General features: G+C 41.0%; 1 protein-coding gene across 1 annotated transcript; it reads left to right on the top strand.

Annotated features, from left to right (window-relative positions):
• The first annotated feature begins 6,792 nt into the window (after window positions 1–6,792).
• On the top strand, window positions 6,793–18,749 carry gtf3c5 (general transcription factor IIIC, polypeptide 5). The gene is made up of 11 exons (XM_049604199.1): window positions 6,793–7,114; window positions 7,865–8,063; window positions 8,196–8,400; window positions 8,563–8,746; window positions 12,013–12,117; window positions 12,595–12,709; window positions 13,824–13,904; window positions 15,005–15,093; window positions 15,396–15,478; window positions 17,062–17,204; window positions 18,428–18,749. Exons 1-11 carry the CDS (start codon window positions 6,911–6,913, stop codon window positions 18,628–18,630), a joined length of 1,611 nt encoding a protein of 536 aa, XP_049460156.1. The 5' UTR covers window positions 6,793–6,910; the 3' UTR covers window positions 18,631–18,749.
• The last annotated feature ends 548 nt before the right edge of the window (window positions 18,750–19,297 follow it).

Here is a 19,297-nt window from a genome sequence, read left to right as displayed (position 1 = left end):
TGAGGAAGGTAGCCCGCACGAATGTGTCTTTTAAGCTAATTTATTAGCTTATTAGCTGACTAACACTAGCTACAAAGCTCAGACTTGACTTGCTTGACATATAACAGGGACTTGCTTGCTTGATTGTCACCACAGTAACTTAGGACTCACTTGAGACTTGAACTGACTCAGCCTACTCCCACCTCTGGTAGCAAGAAGATAGTCCACTGCAGTGTTTCCCAACCTATGTTGCAAGATAAATCTGAAGGTTTGTGAAATGATAAACAAGAGAGGAGAGCTGAAAATGACATTTATGCTACTCAAAATTAGACGTACTTCCTCAAACACCCTGGCTTTTTTTTTTTATCATTGCCATATAGGGACATCAATTTTAGTCACCACTTTGGTTCAGACTGAGATATCTCAAAAACTATTGAATAGATTGTCAGTACAATATTATATTATATATTATAGTATATTATAGTAGTAGTATATTATAGTATATTCAGTCAGTAACGTGGGTCACAATTAGCATCTTGAGAGTGGCATCTAAATAAAATTGCTCGTGCAGCAACATACATAAATAACAAGAGCTCAGCTAAAGCAATCACTGATAATAACCTTTCGTTTTGCCTACAGAGAGGGACTGGGCCTCGTAGGCGTGGCTTAATGTCTACACTATCACAAGTTAAAAAATGGCCATGCATACAGAAGCAACCAAACAGCCAGCTGCAGGTCCAGACGCTGGAGATGTAGAGGCTGAGAGATGACAGGAAAGAGGATACGCTGAGTGAGACGAGTGAGTGGGAGCAGAAGGGGTGAAATCTGAGGGCAGCAGGCTCTGTCAGAGTAAGTCAGGCGGTGGTGACTGTCTGATAACCTTATCATGGCCTCCCCACACTGTAACGGTAGGAACAGGCCAGCGGAGCTGCAGGGAGGAGCGGACAGGCCCTCGACTGAGATAGCACCAAGAGCTGGACAAATGTTTCAATAGACGAAGGCCCCTGAAAGACAGACAGAAATGAAAGACAAAGAGAGAAAGATTGTCAAAATCCTTACTTCACCACAGCATACAACAGATTGTCAGTCAGAGCCTTGTGTACCTTCTGTCCCCTCCTCCTTATATCCCTCCCACAATACACCAAGCTTCATAACACTGTGATAGGCCCTGCTGGATGTCACCATTTATGTTTTTATTGAAGCTCTGATAGTGTTCACAGAGTTGCTTCACTCTTCTATAAATGGAAACCAGTCCAACAGAGCATAATAAACCCACAGGGACTCATTGTAACCAGTGTTATCATTATAATTTGTATGGACTTCTCCTGAAGAGTAAAGATTGAAAGTTTCCTAATATCCATACATCTAGCCTATCAGCCACCTAGTTTCTCAGAGGAGGAGGGTGGATCATTTATCCACATTTGGTCTGGATGTTGTCCAGTGTTGTAGTAGTTCCCTTGTTGTTATAAGGCCATACGCAAGAGGTCTTTTCACAGCAGACAGGTCCAGTGTGCAGGATTTAGAGCTATCTATTGGTGAGGTTGTAGTTTGTGTGCAGGAGAGCTATGTTGGCCGATTTGAAAATGAATGGCCCTGTCTAGAGAGCCTCTTACTCACTTGGGCAGTGACTTGTGGCTTCAGAAACTAATGAAAAAAAGGCATCCTTTAACTTTGACATGATAGGCAGCAGATTGCCATTATAGTTTAAAGGTGCCTGGCAGCGTCAGGGGCAAACAAGGCCGAGACAAGGACGAAAGTCAAGGCAGCGAAAGTGGAGTGGGCGGATGGGAGAGGTGGTGGATGGGTCCAACAAACACCAACTTTCACCCAGGAGAGTGGTGTCTGTGTCCCGTGAGATTATAAAGCCAAACCCTGTTTGTTTTTCCTAGACCCAACCACGTGTTTTTGTTGCCTAAACTCAACCATATACATTTGTTGTTGAAGGATAAAACCTTGATCTGCGGTGCTGTGCTGACGTAGTGCATTTAATTTTGAAAGAGACTGTACGTAAACAGTAAATTTCCTGTGAGATGGGAATTGTATTTTGAAAGAAGACAATGCATGTACAGTAACAGGCAGGACTTGACACGGTGTCCCAGAACGTCAACAACCAACGCACCCAGGGTACCTTGCACGTTGTGTGTGGACGTGTAAAGCCCATGACCAAACAACAATATTTGATGAGGTCAGAGTGAGAATGTGTTGGTCAAGACCCAGTGTTTGCTTTGTCTGCTCTGGGCTTCTGTAGCACACGTGGCATGCATGACTGTGTGGAAGAGGACCAAGTGTGGCCTGTGGCCCAAAAAGCATCTTCCCCATAGACCACCATTGTAATGGAGATGTCTTTAAAACTGTTGACAGGACACCTCGAACTGCAAGCAAGGTTAATTCTGGCTCTTTCTCTTCTGCATTCTTGATCCATGGAGGTTTTTTAATAAGCCCAGAAAAACAATTTTAAAATCTATGGGAGAAACACTTCAGTGGGCCACATACCGCAGAAGTAGAGCTGGAAGCTAGACTTTTTTGGCACACGCACCAGGTGAGCAATACCACAGGACTCATAATACATATCTGCATGATTAAGTCATTTTTATTCCCACTCAAGTTAGCAGGAAGCTAAACTGGAAGTTAGCCGCTTGGCCAGTTAAAGTCTTTGTGGGCCTCATCATGCCCATCACCTCTAAAATAATTGAAAAATGGATTTCTAATCAATTAGTAACTCATCTTAAATATGGTCAAACTCCCTTGCATCTTCTACAATTTGGCTTCCGCCCATATCATTCGATTGAGTCTGCATCAGCTGTGTTTCTGGAAAAAGTCAAATGTTTGCTGGATAAGAATGATTGTGTGGGTGCTGTGTTTCTAGATCTAAAAAGGGCATTTGACACCGTTAACCACAAAGTGCTTTTAACTAAAGTGACCCATTTTAATTTTTCTGCTCAGGCTATTAAATGGATGGAATCATACCTTTCAGAGAGAGAGCAGTGCATGATGGTTGACGGGGTCAGATCCCCCTATCTAGGATCACCAGTGGGGGTCCCCCAAGGATCCATCCTGGGACCTATTCTATTTCTTTATTTATAAACGATTTGCCCAATATATGTAAGAACGTTGACGTACAGCTTTATGCGGACAACACAGTCATTTTTTACAAAGGCAAAACGTCCTGAAGAGGCAGCCCGCATACTTTCCACAGCGTTGATACACATACAAAATTAGCTCACTGAGTCCTGTCTTTTGCTAAACACAAAAAAGACAGTTAGTATGTTTTTTTCGAAACAACCCACACATATTGCACACACACACTCTGTCCGTCTGGGAGGAGAAGAGCTGAATGTTGTAAAAGAGTTTAAATACTTGGGTGTGATGCTGGACTCTACTCTGTCTTTTAGAAGCCACATTAAAATGGTAACAATTCAACCTGTATAACTTCAGGCAAATACGGAGGTCACTAACCGATAGCGCTGCTATGTTGTTCTTGCATTCTATAATTTTTTTCCCATCTGAGTTACTGTCTAACTAGTTGGTCAATGACAGCTACGACAACACTGAAACCAATCGAATCTCTATACAAAAAAAAGCACTGAAAATACTGGGTAAGAAGCCATCCTCGTATCATCACTGTAATATTTTATCTCAATATAGTCTGCTAAGTTTTGAAAATTTTAAAAAATTTAAATCAGCGTCTTTGATGTACAAAGTATTGCATGGATTGGCACCACCCACACTTAACGACTTCATTACACTTAGGCCAATCACTACCCGGGTAACAAGGGCCGTAACGAACAGGGAGTGTGTGGTACCCCTCAGAAAAACATCCTTTGGTCAGAATGTCCTGTCGTACAAAGGAAGCACTTTGTGGAACAGCCTGCCAATCTCCGTAAGGGAATGTGCTAGCCTAGCCACTTTTAAGGGTCATCTAAAGGTGTGGCTCAAAGCTAACCAGTTTTGTGACCATGCTTAACTGTATTGTTAAATAGGGTTATGTGCAACAGGGTTGGTGCAATATAATAGGGCTATATGCAATACAAGGAAATTTCCATTTTTTAATCCTCTTTTTCTATGGTCACTCCTGATCTAGTTCCTCAGTCACTCCTGACGTATTCGAATGTTTCCTACTGTTTATTACTTATTATGTGTATATTTGTACTGTTTCTCCATGTTTCTCCTGTATCTCGTGTACTATTTATGCATTTTGTTTTTATGTTACTAAAGTAACAACAACCTGCCTAGGGACGACAGACGGAAATTAGCCGTGGGCTACAATCTGGCATATTTACATGTACTACTGTACTATGTTTATTAATATGTACTGTCCCTACCTTAAATAAATAAATTGTAATTGTAATTGTAATTGTAATTTCATGCTGCACAAATCAAGCTATTTTGGCTTCATGTGCTATTGAGCATCCTTCATATGAATGGGGCCCCATCTCCAAAGCTATATCCACTTCTCTATACAGTCATGAAGAGGACCCACTTGTTATGCAGATATAAATGGCTCATTCTAAAATAATATAAACACAATGCTTCTTATTTCCAGGTGATTATACACTAATGAAAACATAGTTATGAATATTATAAACCCCTTCTGCCAACAGATGGCTCTAAATCCTACACACTGGAGCTTTAAATTGTCATGGCAGAAAAAACACGTGCTGCTAATAATGTTAACAATGGCGCTGTTCTATTTGACAATCACTCTAAGCCTTGTATGCCATTTTGAGAGCCAGCCATCATTTTTGTTATTTATTAGACATTTTCCTTGCTGCTATGACAAGTCATAATATGTCTGCTGTGAGAAAGGTGTAAATTCGTACCCAGAGTCCGATGAGAAAATCATGAGTTTAATCTCTGCGTGTCCGGTACAGAGATTGATCCAGGAACTGCTTAGCCTAGCTTAGCGCAAAGACTGGAAGCAGTGGGAAACTGTTAGCATAGTCCTTTTACAAACAAACAAAACAAATACACCTTGTAACTGCTTTAATCTAAGCTAGGCTAAACATGTCCCAAATTACAGGTTGATTAGGCACTCGTTGTGCTTCAACATCCATGAGGGACAACCAAAGACAGCATTACATTTTCTATCTGACATCCAATTCCAGAAGTTACATGTGACTGCACCTTTTCAGCAGACTTTTCAGACATTTTACATATTATTTGCACTGCACAGGGACATATCACATGACAAAATCCTAAAATATTTCTCTCAAATGTCAGTCTGTTCTTTCAAAAATCAAAAACATGGAAAAAACCCAAATACTTAAACTTAAATGAGGATGATTTTAAGAGTGAATATGAGATGGCTAAGAACTGTATGTTACACCTTGTACTGCCTTTAAGGCAAGAAAGAAGAAGATGAACTAGAATCTAAGTCAACACGGCGTCACATCAGACTGTAATCGCCTGTATAACAGCATCTTAAATAACTCTGTAAACACAAGTGTTTCTTCAAAGTCTCCTGTGTTCTCTGAGGGGATGACAGTCTGTTGACAGTTTCTGGGAGGGACAGCACACAAATCCTCTTTACTAAGGTCCCTCTGAATCTGACAACAGTGGATGTCTCCTTCTGATGACACAAAGACACTTTTAGTGGCTGTTAAGATACCCATTGTTAAGTTTGAAATGAAAATAAATACAGAGATCATTCATGTAGACTCAGAGCATTGAAGAAGGCTGAGCTACTTTAGTTATTTAACACTGATGGAGATGATGTGGTATCATTCCCACTGCCAGAGAATTCCCCTCATTTTGTTTGGTTTTACACCGCCACCCTGTGGCCAAATTTATACGTTGAACTGAACTTTTAAAAAACTGGTAAATGATAGCAGCAGTTGTAAAAAACAAATATGAATGAAATAAGTATATATGAAGAGTATAAAATGGCAGTATTTAAAGAAAAAAAGGAAAGATAGAAAGAAAAAGAATGATAAACAGGAGTACAAGTATACACATAAAAAATGCATACATTTCCAAAAGCTTAACATCTTTTGTTTTCTGAAATAAACTAAGCAATTTTAGAAGAGGATTTACAGAACTTCTGTTAATAAATTTAAAAAAAACCTGGCATTTAAAAATAACAAAATGAAATAGATATTAATGAGCACTATTATCTGGATCATCATAATAGGGTTTTTTTCTACAATATATGTTATTTTATTGTATTTTTTAAATGTTCCAAATAAATCAAATCAAATCAAATCAATAATAACAAATAATATACCTGAAGCTTAAGGAATAAACTGAATTGGTGGTTAGAAAAAAAGACTGCAAACTTAGCAATAAGACAGTTGGCAGGGTAAATTTCAGTAAAATTTTGAGATGTACTTCTTTAATCTGATTAGGTATATAAATATGTAAGCTGAGTTCAAGATATTTGATCATACAAGCCATAGGGTACATAGAGAACATAATGAGATGTTAAAAAACAGCTGTTAAACACTACGTAACAATGCAATGGTGACAAAAATACACACAGAAAATAAATAAATAAATAAATAAATAAAACAGATTTCCAGTGCAATCTAAAAAATATTTCGACTTGACTATTTTGAAATATCACCAAGTTAAAGCTCTGAATTCAAATATCATGCATTTCGTGACTATTTGTCATTACAGTTTGTGTTTATTTTTTTAAGAAGTAACTTAAACTATAAAATATATGTGATGGCTAAATCTAGATATTCAACTTAAATGATGTTGACATGGCTTTATTTTATTTTTATTTTTAATTGAGTGGCCAAGCGGAGTTCCGGGCGGAACCAATGACGAACTAAACTAGTCCGCTCATGTTTCCGCCCGGTGTAAGAAACATGGACACCCGCTCACTGCAGAAGCGAGCCAACGCGGGTGGTCATGTTTCTTCCATGTAGTAAATGGTATAACTGCAGTTTTTCATGCTTACATTAATATAGTAATTTAAAGAGCCAAAATGGCGGACTCCAAGGAGGTGAAGCTGAACTTTATCTTGAAAGAGCTGACTCTTTCCTCTCAGCCTGAAGCTGTCGATGTTCCCGGCAGCTCGTCCAGTGTGGAGCTGCGGGACAACAAACTGGTGTGCGTGGAGTATCCGGCGGTGGTCGCCAGTGTGGACAAGATGCTGCAGACTCTTGGGGGTGAAAAGGCAGTGTCCAAAGTAAGCAGACCACAGCTGGATTTATATTTACTGTGGGAGTCTTAATATAACACACAAAGTCTTGTTTCGTCAGATTTTTAATAATGTTACACGTCATTCTGTAGTTTCAAGCCTCACCTTGATGTATGTTAAAATATCTACGTGCTATTAAATGTAAAACAAATTTATTTGAGTATTGATACTTGTCATAATGTGTGAGACTCTGTCAAGGAACTTGTTCTAATAAATGTTCAAAAAAAACCAAAAAACAAATTTATTAAACTTATTAATTCCCACCCCTTATCCATAAGTCATTGAGTGAAGTGAAACAGCTTCCTTACATAGATAAACCTATACCTAAGACTTTTCTTAATATACCATTGTTATTACCTTTTAATTTTGTCACACAAAAATAACCCAGGTATATGTTTATAAATACTAATTACCAATTATCTATCTTACAAAAAACTATCTTTAGATGTAGTATAAGATAGGTTAAGATAAGATATAATGTTATTGCGATTTTATACATGTTGCGATATGCTGAGCATTGTGATACATTGCAATTTATTACCTTTTTTTTAAACTCTAAATTAAGTTCCAAAGGATCTTTTATCAATATGTGTTTAATCTAATAAGATAAAAAATATTTCAGTCTGTCCTTCTCACTTCAGTCATTTTTATTTTCAACTTCTTTATCATCTTTATCATCACTGCAGCAGCTTAACACTGATCTGATCCCTGTCCCTACATTTCTTGTGAACCCCACAGACCTATGCTCACCCCAACAGGCGCCTCGAGATGCGCTACCGACCTCAGGACCCTTTCTGTCACTCTCTGTGTGGAAACCGCTTCCCATCAAGCAACCTTGTCCTCAGAGTGCGCCGACGGGTGCGGAAAAAGGACCCCAAGGACGCTGAGATCCACATGGATATCCTCGGAGTCATAGGAACAACATACAAATTCCAGGGTTTGATTGAAAGTTTTTTTTCCTTTTCACCACTGTCATATTGTCATATAGATAAAAATCTTATGCAGTCTATATCATAAAGACATTGTTTGAACTTCTGGTATAGAAGCTAAGGTTTTGTTTCTTTTGCAGGGATGGCAGACTTTCAGTACCTCGCTGTGAATTCAGAAGGAGAAAAAGAGACGTCTTTGTACGACAAAATCATCCTCCGCAAATCAGAGAATCAGGAGTTCTTTGAGAAGCCCATGCCCTTCTTTCTTCCTCCCGCCAGCTTCTCACGCCTCGACAGTCCTGTGGATTATTATTACCGGCATGACCATGTCTATCAAAAGTCACTGTAAGGGCTCTGTGGATGAAAAGCTTCTCACAGCTTCTGTTAGTTCTCTTTGTCAAGTGTCCTGTGTAAACAACAGTATTGGAAACTCTTTATCTTCAATGTCAATGTGATGCAGCCTATCAGGAATATATTTATTATATCTCTCCTCCTTTCTGTTTGCAGCCAGGAGCCCCTCAGCAGCAAGAACTTCATTGGTTGGAGTCGAGCTCGTCGGCCCCACAATGCCATTTTTGTCAGCTTCACTGATCCGACCGTGCCCACAGAGTGCCTCGAGCCAGCCAAGATCAACTGGGAAAGAGTCTGCGTGAAGGAGAACGAAAAGCAGGCTGAAGAACAGCTGAAGAAGGTACGTGTGCTGCTGTAAGCATGGCTGCTGGTTGCTGAGAGCACAACACACCCTCTGATTGCCATTGCTAATGATATTAGGAAATCTGTGGCACTTGGATCTAAGTTAAGTCTTTTATCAAATCAGGAGAAACTGTAATCTACCTCCAGGAGGCACCAGGAGTCCAGACTGACCATCTAAAGGCTTCTCCACACAAAATATAATTCAGAGCTCGGTAGACAGAAATAAATCTTTTGCTTTACCACCATGATACTTTGCCTTGTGGTAAACTGCCTGCTTCCAGCCGGCTACCTGAGGCTGGTGCTGAGTACACATTGAAATCCCAGTGGGAAAAAGTCATTTTAGGCTCGTTAGAGATGAACTGCACCTCGTCTAGAAAGTAGACAAGATCAGGCAGCTGTGGCAGGGGGCGGTGACAAAAGGCTGCAATGAAGTTGGACACTTTGAAGACAGTTCCCAGCAGCGTTCAGTCCGTACAGGAAGTCATAGAAACACTCACATCCTGTTAGATCTGATCACTGAATCACTGTCCGAGGGCTGCCGTAGAATGGCAACAGGATGTCAGCCGACCAACACTCGCTACCCGGTCCCTGGTTGCGGCAATTTGCGATGCTGGCCAGCTAGGAATGAACTAGCAGCCAGTACAGTACAGTCCTCTCTGGTCTAGCTAACATTTAGCCGTGCTACTTACTGATCCATTAGAAAGAAAGCTAGCTGGACATTGGTTTTGAAGCCTCTTCAGTCACGGAGCTCCCTCCATCTCTTGAACGCCTGACTGAGGTTTACTCTTGTTTTTCCTCTTCTTTTATCACTCTCCTTTTTGTGCATCCTCACCTCCTCACACAGATTAGCTCGTTTTCTTTTGGGAGGCCGTTTTTCACTTGTCTCCAAACTTTGTCCGTCTGCCATTGTGCTCCTGACTCAAATATCTCATGCCCAACTCCTCATAAGGACCAGCTCCAGTCCGTGATTGGCTGACCGACCAGTTTCGCAATACATGACACATTTCCTGCCGTAAAGCAGATTTTTTCCACGAAAATTCGTCCCCAGTGACAGAAGCTTATTGGAAAGATTGCAAAGCCATTAAGTAACCTATGTAAACGCTGATAGTCTGATTTTACTGTGTATACTACCCTGTGCAACCCACATTATTTTCATAATGATATATATAGGAAAAAATGCTATCTGTTGCTTCTTTAAGAGTTTATATTTAACGTCATAGTGTTGAGTCAACGTCTAAAGCCTGATTTATGGTCCTGCGGCGTACCTACAACGTACCTACGTCGTTGCCGTGACGCCGTCGTGAAGCCTTCGAACTTCTCCATCACTCCATTTCCTCGCGGTGCAATTCACCGCCAGAGCTGTAGGAGGCTGTGTTCCTTTCCTGAATGGTTATCGTCGTCTCTAGTTGATTCTTTGTTTAGCTTCCGGCTTTTCTAGTCACAGAGAAATGAACGCGGAGCACGGACAGACGGCTCCATCCGTATTTGTATCCGTATTGAACGTTGAGTATAAATGGGCCTGAATACTGCAACATCTCCATTGCAACAGAAGATGTTTAAAGATGGCGGGGATGGTGCAATCTGGAAATACGGAACCGGAAATGCGTTGCTACCAAGCAAACCAATCACAGCCCTCTCGGTCTGCGCCGCCTCAACGTGTAGTTACATTTTTGGGGAGGTGCACATCAGGCTACGCCGGGGGCTACGGCGAGCCTTCTGCGTAGCCACGTACCCTACAACGTAGCGACGTTGTTGATTTAACGCAGGACCATAAATCAGGCTTAAACCAATCAGCTGTTAGAGGTCAGAGCAAGGTGTTTCCCATCATGCCTTGTGCCTCTCAAGCTGCCAGTCCACACTTACTTTTGTTTTGAAGAATTTAGCATTTTAAGTCAAGTCAACTTTATTTATATAGCACTTTAAATACAAACAGAGTTGATCCAAAGGGCTCTTACGGCAGACAGAGAGACGCAAAAACTAAAGGAAGGGGAGAAACACAAATATTAGTGTGACGATAGCAATAAAATAATAATAACAGTAATGATAATCTTAAGTGCTATATCATAGGCAACCAGACTTGCTTGAGTTCCTTGAAGTCATTTCACCTCTCATCCAAGAAGCTTCTTTAATTCTAACAAACTGGTGCAGAGTTGCAGGCTTTAAAAGGAAATGACCACTTTAGAATGAACATACAGACAGTACTTACTCACTCTCATGCCGACAAGAAGTCCAGTGTAGTTTTTTAATCCAACTCATTCAGGGTATCGGAGGATTACAGCTAGCCAGATTTTTCCATACACTTGAAGTGCATGGAACCCACATTTTGAAAATGTAATAAAACTCTGCTAATGCATTTCAAAAATGTCAGAGCGGTTCGTCCGTCATAATCCAAGTGCCCTGCCTTGTTTTGTGGATTAAAAAACTACACTGGACTTCTTGTCGGCATGAGGGTGAGTAAGTACTGTCTGTATTTTCATTCTAAAGTGGTCATTTCCTTTAAACTCTGTGTGGGTGTGAACCCTTACAGAGTCATTGAGGTCACATGTGAGTCGTTGACCCACCTGGCCATCATGTGTGTCATTAGGGTTAGATGAGTCCAGGTGTGAATGCATTGATAAGTGGTGTCACAGGCCACCTCCTCTGTTTAACGATGGTCGTTCCAATTTGACGTAGATGGCTTCTATCACACCTCTTTCAAACCATCTGTTTTCTCTGGCCAAGATGTGAACGTTGCTGTCCTTGAAAGAATGTCCCTTCTCCTTTAGATGTAAATGGACAGCTGAGTCTTGACCTGAGGAGCAGTAATGATAGCATATCATTACGGTTATTAGTGCACCTGTAGCAAAAACATTTACAATTTTATGATCAGAAATAGGGCATGTGAGAAATAAAAACTGAGGTCACTGAGGTAAATATTCATTGTCTCATTACCCACCGTTACTCCCCACCCTTGGGCAGCCATATGGGACGAACAACACTCCACACTCAACCCCAGAAAACACCTTTAAAACAATCAAATCCATGGGATTTATTAACACGCAGGCATAAAACAAGACAATACAAAATCTCAGGTTGAGAGGCAGCAAGCCCAGCAGTCCTAATGTCAGAGGCCTGCTCCTTCTGCTGCTGCCACAGGCCAGATGCACCTTGTTGAGCAATGCAGTACTCCAGGAATAGCATCTGGCTGAAGTCAGAAAATGATTTAACCTAATGTAACACAGGTATGACTTTTATCTTATCTCAAACTAAACTTGTTGTACCTAGATGTTTGAGAGTCGGCCCATCTGGTCCCGGAACGCAGTCAAGGCCAACATCAACATCCACCCTGATAAACTGAAGCTGCTGCTGCCCGTCTTCGCCTACTACATGGTGAGCTGAGGGGAAACAGTGTGTCTGTTAAAGATTGTGTCGGTGCATTTTAGGTCAGAAGGTAACTGGCGTTCAATGCACTCTCCCTGGTGTCATATAGATGTGCTGCATTTTGAGATAGTGAAACTTAAATGAAAGCCGAGCACTGAGCCTCGGTGAGGTGTGGCTTCGCAGGAGCTAAAGAGAAATGTCTCAAAATGGAAACTCTCTTATTGAAATAGATTTTGTGAACATATAGGAGACAACATCATTTTGTTTTGACTGTGGTGTGAAGCACATTTGAATGATTCAATACTATAAGTTTTCATGTTACTGTGTCCACTCTGTACATTTGTAGAGTGATTCATACAGTCTGTTCTGTGCTTTAACAAAATAATGAAGTCCTTTATAAATGATCAAAGAAATGTACTTAAATTAAAAAGAGATAATCAACATTTTTTCAGCCCAATTGCAAGTGAAAGAGATTTGCTTTTGTAGGTGACAGGACCATGGAGAAGTCTGTGGGTGCGGCTGGGCTACGACCCCCGAAAGACCAAAGAGTCCAAGAAGTACCAGTTACTGGACTTCAGGATCCGCTGTAGCACCAAGCACGGTAACAATCTTTTCTTATTCTTATTTTATTCTTATATAAAGGACATTTTCAAGGAGGATTTATTTAAATATATTTTTTCACTGAGTTCTGTCAAGCGTTACTTTTGTTTTCCCATTTTTGACATTAAAAAGAAAGATTAGGTGCTGTATGATGTTGCACACCGTCCTTTTTTCCTCTTTTGAGTCTTAAGGCTTTTCACGCTTGGGACGAAACAAAAAAAACAATGAAAATACGGAGTGCCTTTTTTTTTTTTTTTTTTTTTTAAGATTTTTTTTGGGCTTTTTAGCCTTTAATGTATAGGACAGACAAGTGTGAAGGGGGGAGAGAGAGGGAGTGACATGCAGCAAAGGGCCACATGCCGGAGCCGAACCCAGGCTGCCGCGGCAGCAGCCCCGTACACGGGGTGCCCGCTCCACCACCAAGCCACCGGCGCCCCACGGAGTACCTTTTACACTAAGCCCAACACGAATATTCATGCTCCATACACTCCACCGTAAATTAAATATTTGCACCATCAGTCATCATTGTCATTGTAATTTTTACTATAATAAACCCACACTCAGATGGGCTCGTTGTTTTTAGTGTGCAACACTGTGTAGAAGAGTTACAATGTGGTTGCATTTCCAAAGGGTGGCACCAAAGAAGCATGTTGATCTAACAAGTGTAATTGCTGAGTTTCATAACACTGATTTTTATCACCACATGTGTTATTATTATCATTATTATTATTGGTCAGTTTATAACAGTCAGCTTACAACACTGGCGCTCAGTGGATTTCTCAAGTGAGCTAAGCACGTTCAGCTGCTATATTTCCCCAGTTGGTCTTTTCATAGTTTGTCAGAGAGGACACTGTCTGGCGAGATCAACATCCATATTGTTGTGTGACAGTTTGAAGAGAATCATGACACTGATTTCAAAGAAAATATATTGATCACAACGCTTGTTTTAGCGGCATCAAAATGTGCACTGGGAAATACGAAAATTTTGGATTGGTGTGGAGAGATGCGTAAAGATAGATGGGCTCTTACATTTGGTTTTAAAAAAGACCTGTAATGAAAAGTCAGGACCTGTCTGCCTCACACTGACTGTCGGTTCCTCTTTCTTCACACTGCAGGATATTCATTTTCTGATATGCCAGTGAAGGCCAAGAGGAGCGCCCTTAACTACAGTCTGCCCATCACATTCAACAAAACAGGTGAGTCTGTGAACTTGTTTAGATGGAACTCACACTGAGTAGCCTCTGGAACTCAGTTTTCATCGCTGGAAATTTAATCATTTGTAAAATTCAGAAACTGGAAAAACTGGTAAATGGTGCTAAGCAATGTAAAACAAGATAGAAGTGTGAATGAAATGGAGCCTTGTGGTAGTTCAGACAGTTTTATAGTCACATGATCCATATGCCATCATGTGTGTGTGTGTCCAGGATGTGTCTCACATCTCACATAAAGGAAGTCCACATGAACGTTGACACTCATTCATTCTGCACATTTATTTTCCAACAGTATCTTTATTGATTTGATAATAAACAAAGACATACGCATACACACATCCAGTATGTATATATACATCCACAAACATGCAGAAAGAAAAGGACACCTGGGCAAAATCTAGGTAAAACCGCCTAAGATTTAACACACCTGTAATCCACCCCACCTCTCACCCCAAAAATGTGAATTTAATAAATGAATAAATAGAATCAATATAAAATAAATCGATAAATGAGAGAGAAAAAAAATACATAAATTAATAAAAGTAAAAAACAAATTTGAGATTGAGGATTGTGTTAGTGCAATACAATATTATTCAGTTTAAGTACACATTATATTAATGTACACATTTTGATTTGGACATTGCAGAGGTTCACTTATAGCATATCCCCAGGTACCTCCATCATGTGGGTTAAGTCTGTCCTCTCCAAGCAACACATGAAGGGACCCCAGATGTTGAAATGGTGAAAGAGGGATTGATTGATTACCTCTGATAGCATATGTAATTTTTTCCAAGGGCAGAGTTGGAGATAGTTCAGAAATCCATTTATCCATACTGGGCCTACTGACTTTCTTCCATGAAAGAGCAATAACTGTTTCACCCCAATTCCAGAGCAGCCCATAAACAGAGTCACACCATCAAACATGAATACACATTGCTGCTGTAAATGGTTAAACTTTGATATGAGTGCCCTGCCTGTAACACCAGTATCATGCCCTAAATAATCTCCACTGTCCCGCTGCTGCTGCTGCTGCTGCCAAGATAAACTGACAACATATTGGAAAAAGTGTTGTGTCTATTTTCCAGTTTCCCAGGCAGCGAGCGTGATGGAACTTTCAGCTCAGGAAGGTCCAAGTACCAGTCGAGATCCAGTCCCAGTCTCGTACCAGCTGAAGGTCAGTGACAGTCCAGTTACCGGTATGTGACGACATTATTGGAGCGTGGTGACGACATGCTAGTGTCAAGTTGTTCTTGCTTAATGGCAGAACTAACTTCATAGTTCAAGTTTATACTTGTCTGTTTTTTTAATGATAATTTCAGGTCTTATGTTGGAAGATAATTAGGGTTGTCTTATCTCTTTCTGACATCGTAAAAACTTGATAGGTGAAGGGATTACCTATCTTAATCATTAAAAACTTTGATTATATCTGTATGATATCTGCTGTGATACCTCCTGACCTCTGTTTCATGTCCACAGGAGTCATCCTACATCTTCAGAGAAGGCATGCTGCCTCCACACAGACAGATGTTTTACCAGCTCTGTGATTTGGATGTGGAAAGGTTCGTTACAGTGCAGTGCACGCACAACTTCTTACTTATGCAGTAGTTTCTTATCTCAAATTTTTGGCAGTCAGACTGCTGTCAGGGTGTCTGGGAAAGGCCTTAAGTGTAGTGATCTAAATTCAGTTTTGGGGATCTTAAAGATGGGCTAATTTTGTGTCACCTTATAGGGTAGTTATTGATGATAATTATTGATGCATTAGTGTGTGTGTCACTTCAGTTTTACAGCTTGTAAAGATGGGGCTAATTTTAATTACTGTATTCAGTGCTGGGTAGTTTGTGAATTTCCCTACAGCAAAAATCTTATTTAAACTTTTAATAATGCATCATAATTTACTTTTTATTATGTTTTATATGCCTAATCTGACAAGAACCTCTAAATTGTACTTAAAGGGATAGTGCACCCAAAATTGAAAATTCAGCCATTATCTACTCACCCATATGCCGCCGGAGGCCCTGGTGAAGTTTTAGAGTCCTCACATCCCTTGCGGAGATTGGTGGGGGCAGCGGCTAGCACACCTAATGGCTGATGGCGCCCCAGACTAACGTCCAAGAATACAAAATTGAAACCACAAAGTATCTCCATACTGTTCATTCGTAGTGATCCAAGTGTCCTGGAGCCCCAACATAAAAAGTTGTTTCGAAAAACGTCATATGAACTCTGTTTTTAGCCCCGTTGTAGCCTGTAGCTCTGACTGCTTCTCTGTGCTCCGTGCTCACGTGTGTGCACGCTCAGGGTGATCGGTGATGCACGGTCTCTGAAGAGCAGCAGTCTCGTCAGTACTGATGTCCAGATTCTCAAGTGCAGGCATCGCCAATTCCCAGTCTGAGCAGCAAACGACTTTTCTCATCCGTTGGCATTGCTTTGCATTTGAAACAACTATGCCACCAGGTTTCCAGTGCTCGACTCCAGTATTCTGCGGCTGGCTGAGGCTCATGAGCTGCGGCAGCTGCTTCGTCCAGTAGCCTGAGTTCCGTCCGTATACTCGGGCTCAAACAAATACGGCTCGACAAAGAAATGCTGTTTCTCTTCAGTTTCAAAGTCTTCAGACATGTTGGGCTGTCCTTTGCAAAAAGACTGTAGTGCAAATTATTTTTTAGCTACTGTGGTTACTGTTGTCTCCCCCTGCAGTGCACGTGTCACGTGATGTAAACACGGGTGAGCGAAGCTCATGCTTTCGCTGGTCTCACGCAAACGCACACACGTGAGCGCGGAGCACAGAGAAGCAGTCAGAGCTACAGGCTACGGTGAGGCTAAAAACAGAGTTCATATGACGTTTTTCGAAACAACTTTTTATGTCGCAGCTTCAGCACACTTGGATCACTACGGATGAGCAGTATGGAGGTACTTTGTGGCTTCAATTTTATGTTCTTGGACGTTAGTCTGGGGCGCCGTCTGCCATTAGGTGTGCTAGCCGCTCCCCTTGCCGATCTCCGCAAGGGATGTGAGGACTCTAAAACTTCACCAGGGCCTCCGGCGGCATATGGGTGAGTAGATAATGGCTGAATTTTCATTTTTGGGTGCACTATCCCTTTAAGTGTCTCCCACATTTTGGGTGTAATGCAGCTGTTTGTGTGTTCAGTATCAAACAGGTGATCGAACAGATGGGTGATGATGAGCAGCCATGTGACGAGCGGGACGGCTGGTGTGTTCTCGGCACCACCGACAAGCTGAGGGACATGATCTCAGCCATGATCAAGAAGGTCATCCGAATCCAGAAACCACGTAAGGAAAATATCCATCACGTTTCCTTGCATGTTACTCGGTGAATGAGGTCTGAATCTGAATATGACAACTTTGATCATTCCATTTGTTCATAATGGCTTCCTCACATGACACATGCTTTAGTGATGACTGCATCTTCAGGCGCTTAAAAAAGTTTATGAATTTGAACCAGACTGTGACTCCTCTATTTCTTCACCTGGAGAAAAAAGATGCTTTCTGCTTTGTCTCATAGTGATGCTTCACATTTCCGCTTTTACTAATCAGCACTGTCTCGAAATATATGATGAGACAAACTGGTTTTGAAATGCCTGTGGAAAGATTGCACATATAAGAGTCTTTCTCATCTCTCCCTTCTGTGTGTCTCACTCACTCGACTCGCAATGCTTAGTGCACAGATTTGATGGGCTGAGTAGCATAGCTTAACCAGTGAATTGTGGGAGGACGCTGGAGAACCCAGAGAAAAACACTGTGCCGCCCTAAAATAGAAATGCTCCGTCAAAATATAATGATTCTTAATAATTTATTGGTTACAGGTCTGGGTCCAGACAGGACAGCATCTGGGACGTGACCCAGGGAATAGAGAGGGGTTGCAGGTTAACAAGTGGGACACATTTTGCCTCTGAGACATTGCAAGCAAGCTGGAGGAGATGGGCATCTGACGTATGTTCGTGCAGTGCAGAGAGAAAATCAAAAAACTGTGACAATAGTACAAGAAATTTGTTGATTGCATTAACACCAGTAAGGTGGACAGATAATGTTCTGTTGGTTTATAAGTACAAGCGCATCATCAGTTAGAGACACACCTTCAAGCTGGGAACCCCATTGTGATGAGGTCCGTGCTGCGTTGGGCTGAGCCAAGCCAGCATGTGTATGGAAGTCCTAATGGTGTTACAGCTAGCCAAGGCCCTGCATCATTTCAATCAAGACTAAAGACTGGTTGTCTTGTTAGCTTCTAACAACCAGGCATCTTATGAGGCTTTAAAAGTGCTTCTGTGGCTAAGACTCATGTGATATGCAGTTTTTAGATACTTAGATATGACCCATTTAGGAAGTAGATACAAATGTATTTTAGAATATGGACACAAAAAACCCTGAGAAACTGTTGTGATGTGGTTAGTGGAGCAGGACAAATATAAAGGGTGCAGGACTCCTGTTAATGTCTAAACACAACATTGAAAAGTGTGTTAACCAGTGCGCCTCTTGGTTTTATTCCCCTCTCTCAGCATTGCCGGATTATCCCAAGAAACGCAGACGCATCGGCCTGACTGCAAAATTCCCAGGGAGAGATTCGGATACAGAGGAAGAGGTGCAGGATGATGAGAACAAGGACGATGAGGGTGATGAAGATGAAGATGAGGATGATGAGTTTCAGCCGTCGGAGGGAAGTGAAAATGAGATGGAGACAGAGATTCTGGACTACATGTAACAACCGAAAACCATTTTGATGACATTCATCTTGAATCTGTTAATATGTTTCTAGATTCTGTAAAAGTTTTGAGGCAAATGTAAATAAAAAAGTATTTCTAGTTGTTTATGTACAAACTGTTTCATCTTTGTAATTAGGTTTTTAAGCCTCCACGGTGGCGACAGCTGTGGCTGGAGGCATTATGTTTTAGGTTGTCCGTCCATCTGTCCCTTTCTTATTAATGCAATATCTCAAGAACGCTTTGAGGTATTTTCTTAAAATTTGGCACAAACATCCTCTTGGACCCAAGCATGAACAGATTAAAATTTCGTGGTTGAAGGTTAAGGTCACTGTGATGTCACAAAATACGTTTTTGGTCATAGCTGCTGAAGAATTCATTTGTTAGTTATAAAAAAGTTATATAAAAAAACAAATGTCATTTTCAACAAATGTCTAGTTGAATAAAAATAATGAAGTAATATCATTATATATCCAAAAGGTCAAAGGTCAACTTTGCTGTGACATCATAATGTATGCAAACACACACTTCTGGCCATTATTCAACATCATAGCTCAGGAACAGAAGGGAAGACATTCAGTCAGATACTAAAATGATGACGCTAATCTTGGGTGTCCACCATGATGCTGTGATTGTATAGATCGACTGTGTTGCTGGGTTGAAGATGCA

The sequence above is a fragment of the Epinephelus fuscoguttatus genome, linkage group LG18 (assembly GCF_011397635.1).
Source record: "Epinephelus fuscoguttatus linkage group LG18, E.fuscoguttatus.final_Chr_v1".
Lineage (NCBI taxonomy): Eukaryota > Metazoa > Chordata > Actinopteri > Perciformes > Serranidae > Epinephelus > Epinephelus fuscoguttatus.
The sequence above is the reverse complement of the archived record's forward strand: the minus strand, read 5'-3'. Positions and strand labels throughout refer to the sequence as shown.

Excerpts from the sequence above, each read along its gene's own strand:
- gtf3c5 (XM_049604199.1), top strand. The coding sequence starts at position 6,911 with ATGGCGGACTCCAAGGAGGTGAAGCTGAACTTTATCTTGAAAGAGCTG. Across the intron at positions 8,064-8,195 it reads AACAACATACAAATTCCAGG|GGATGGCAGACTTTCAGTAC; the intron begins GTTTGATTGAAA and ends TTTCTTTTGCAG. Across the intron at positions 8,401-8,562 it reads CATGTCTATCAAAAGTCACT|CCAGGAGCCCCTCAGCAGCA; the intron begins GTAAGGGCTCTG and ends TTCTGTTTGCAG.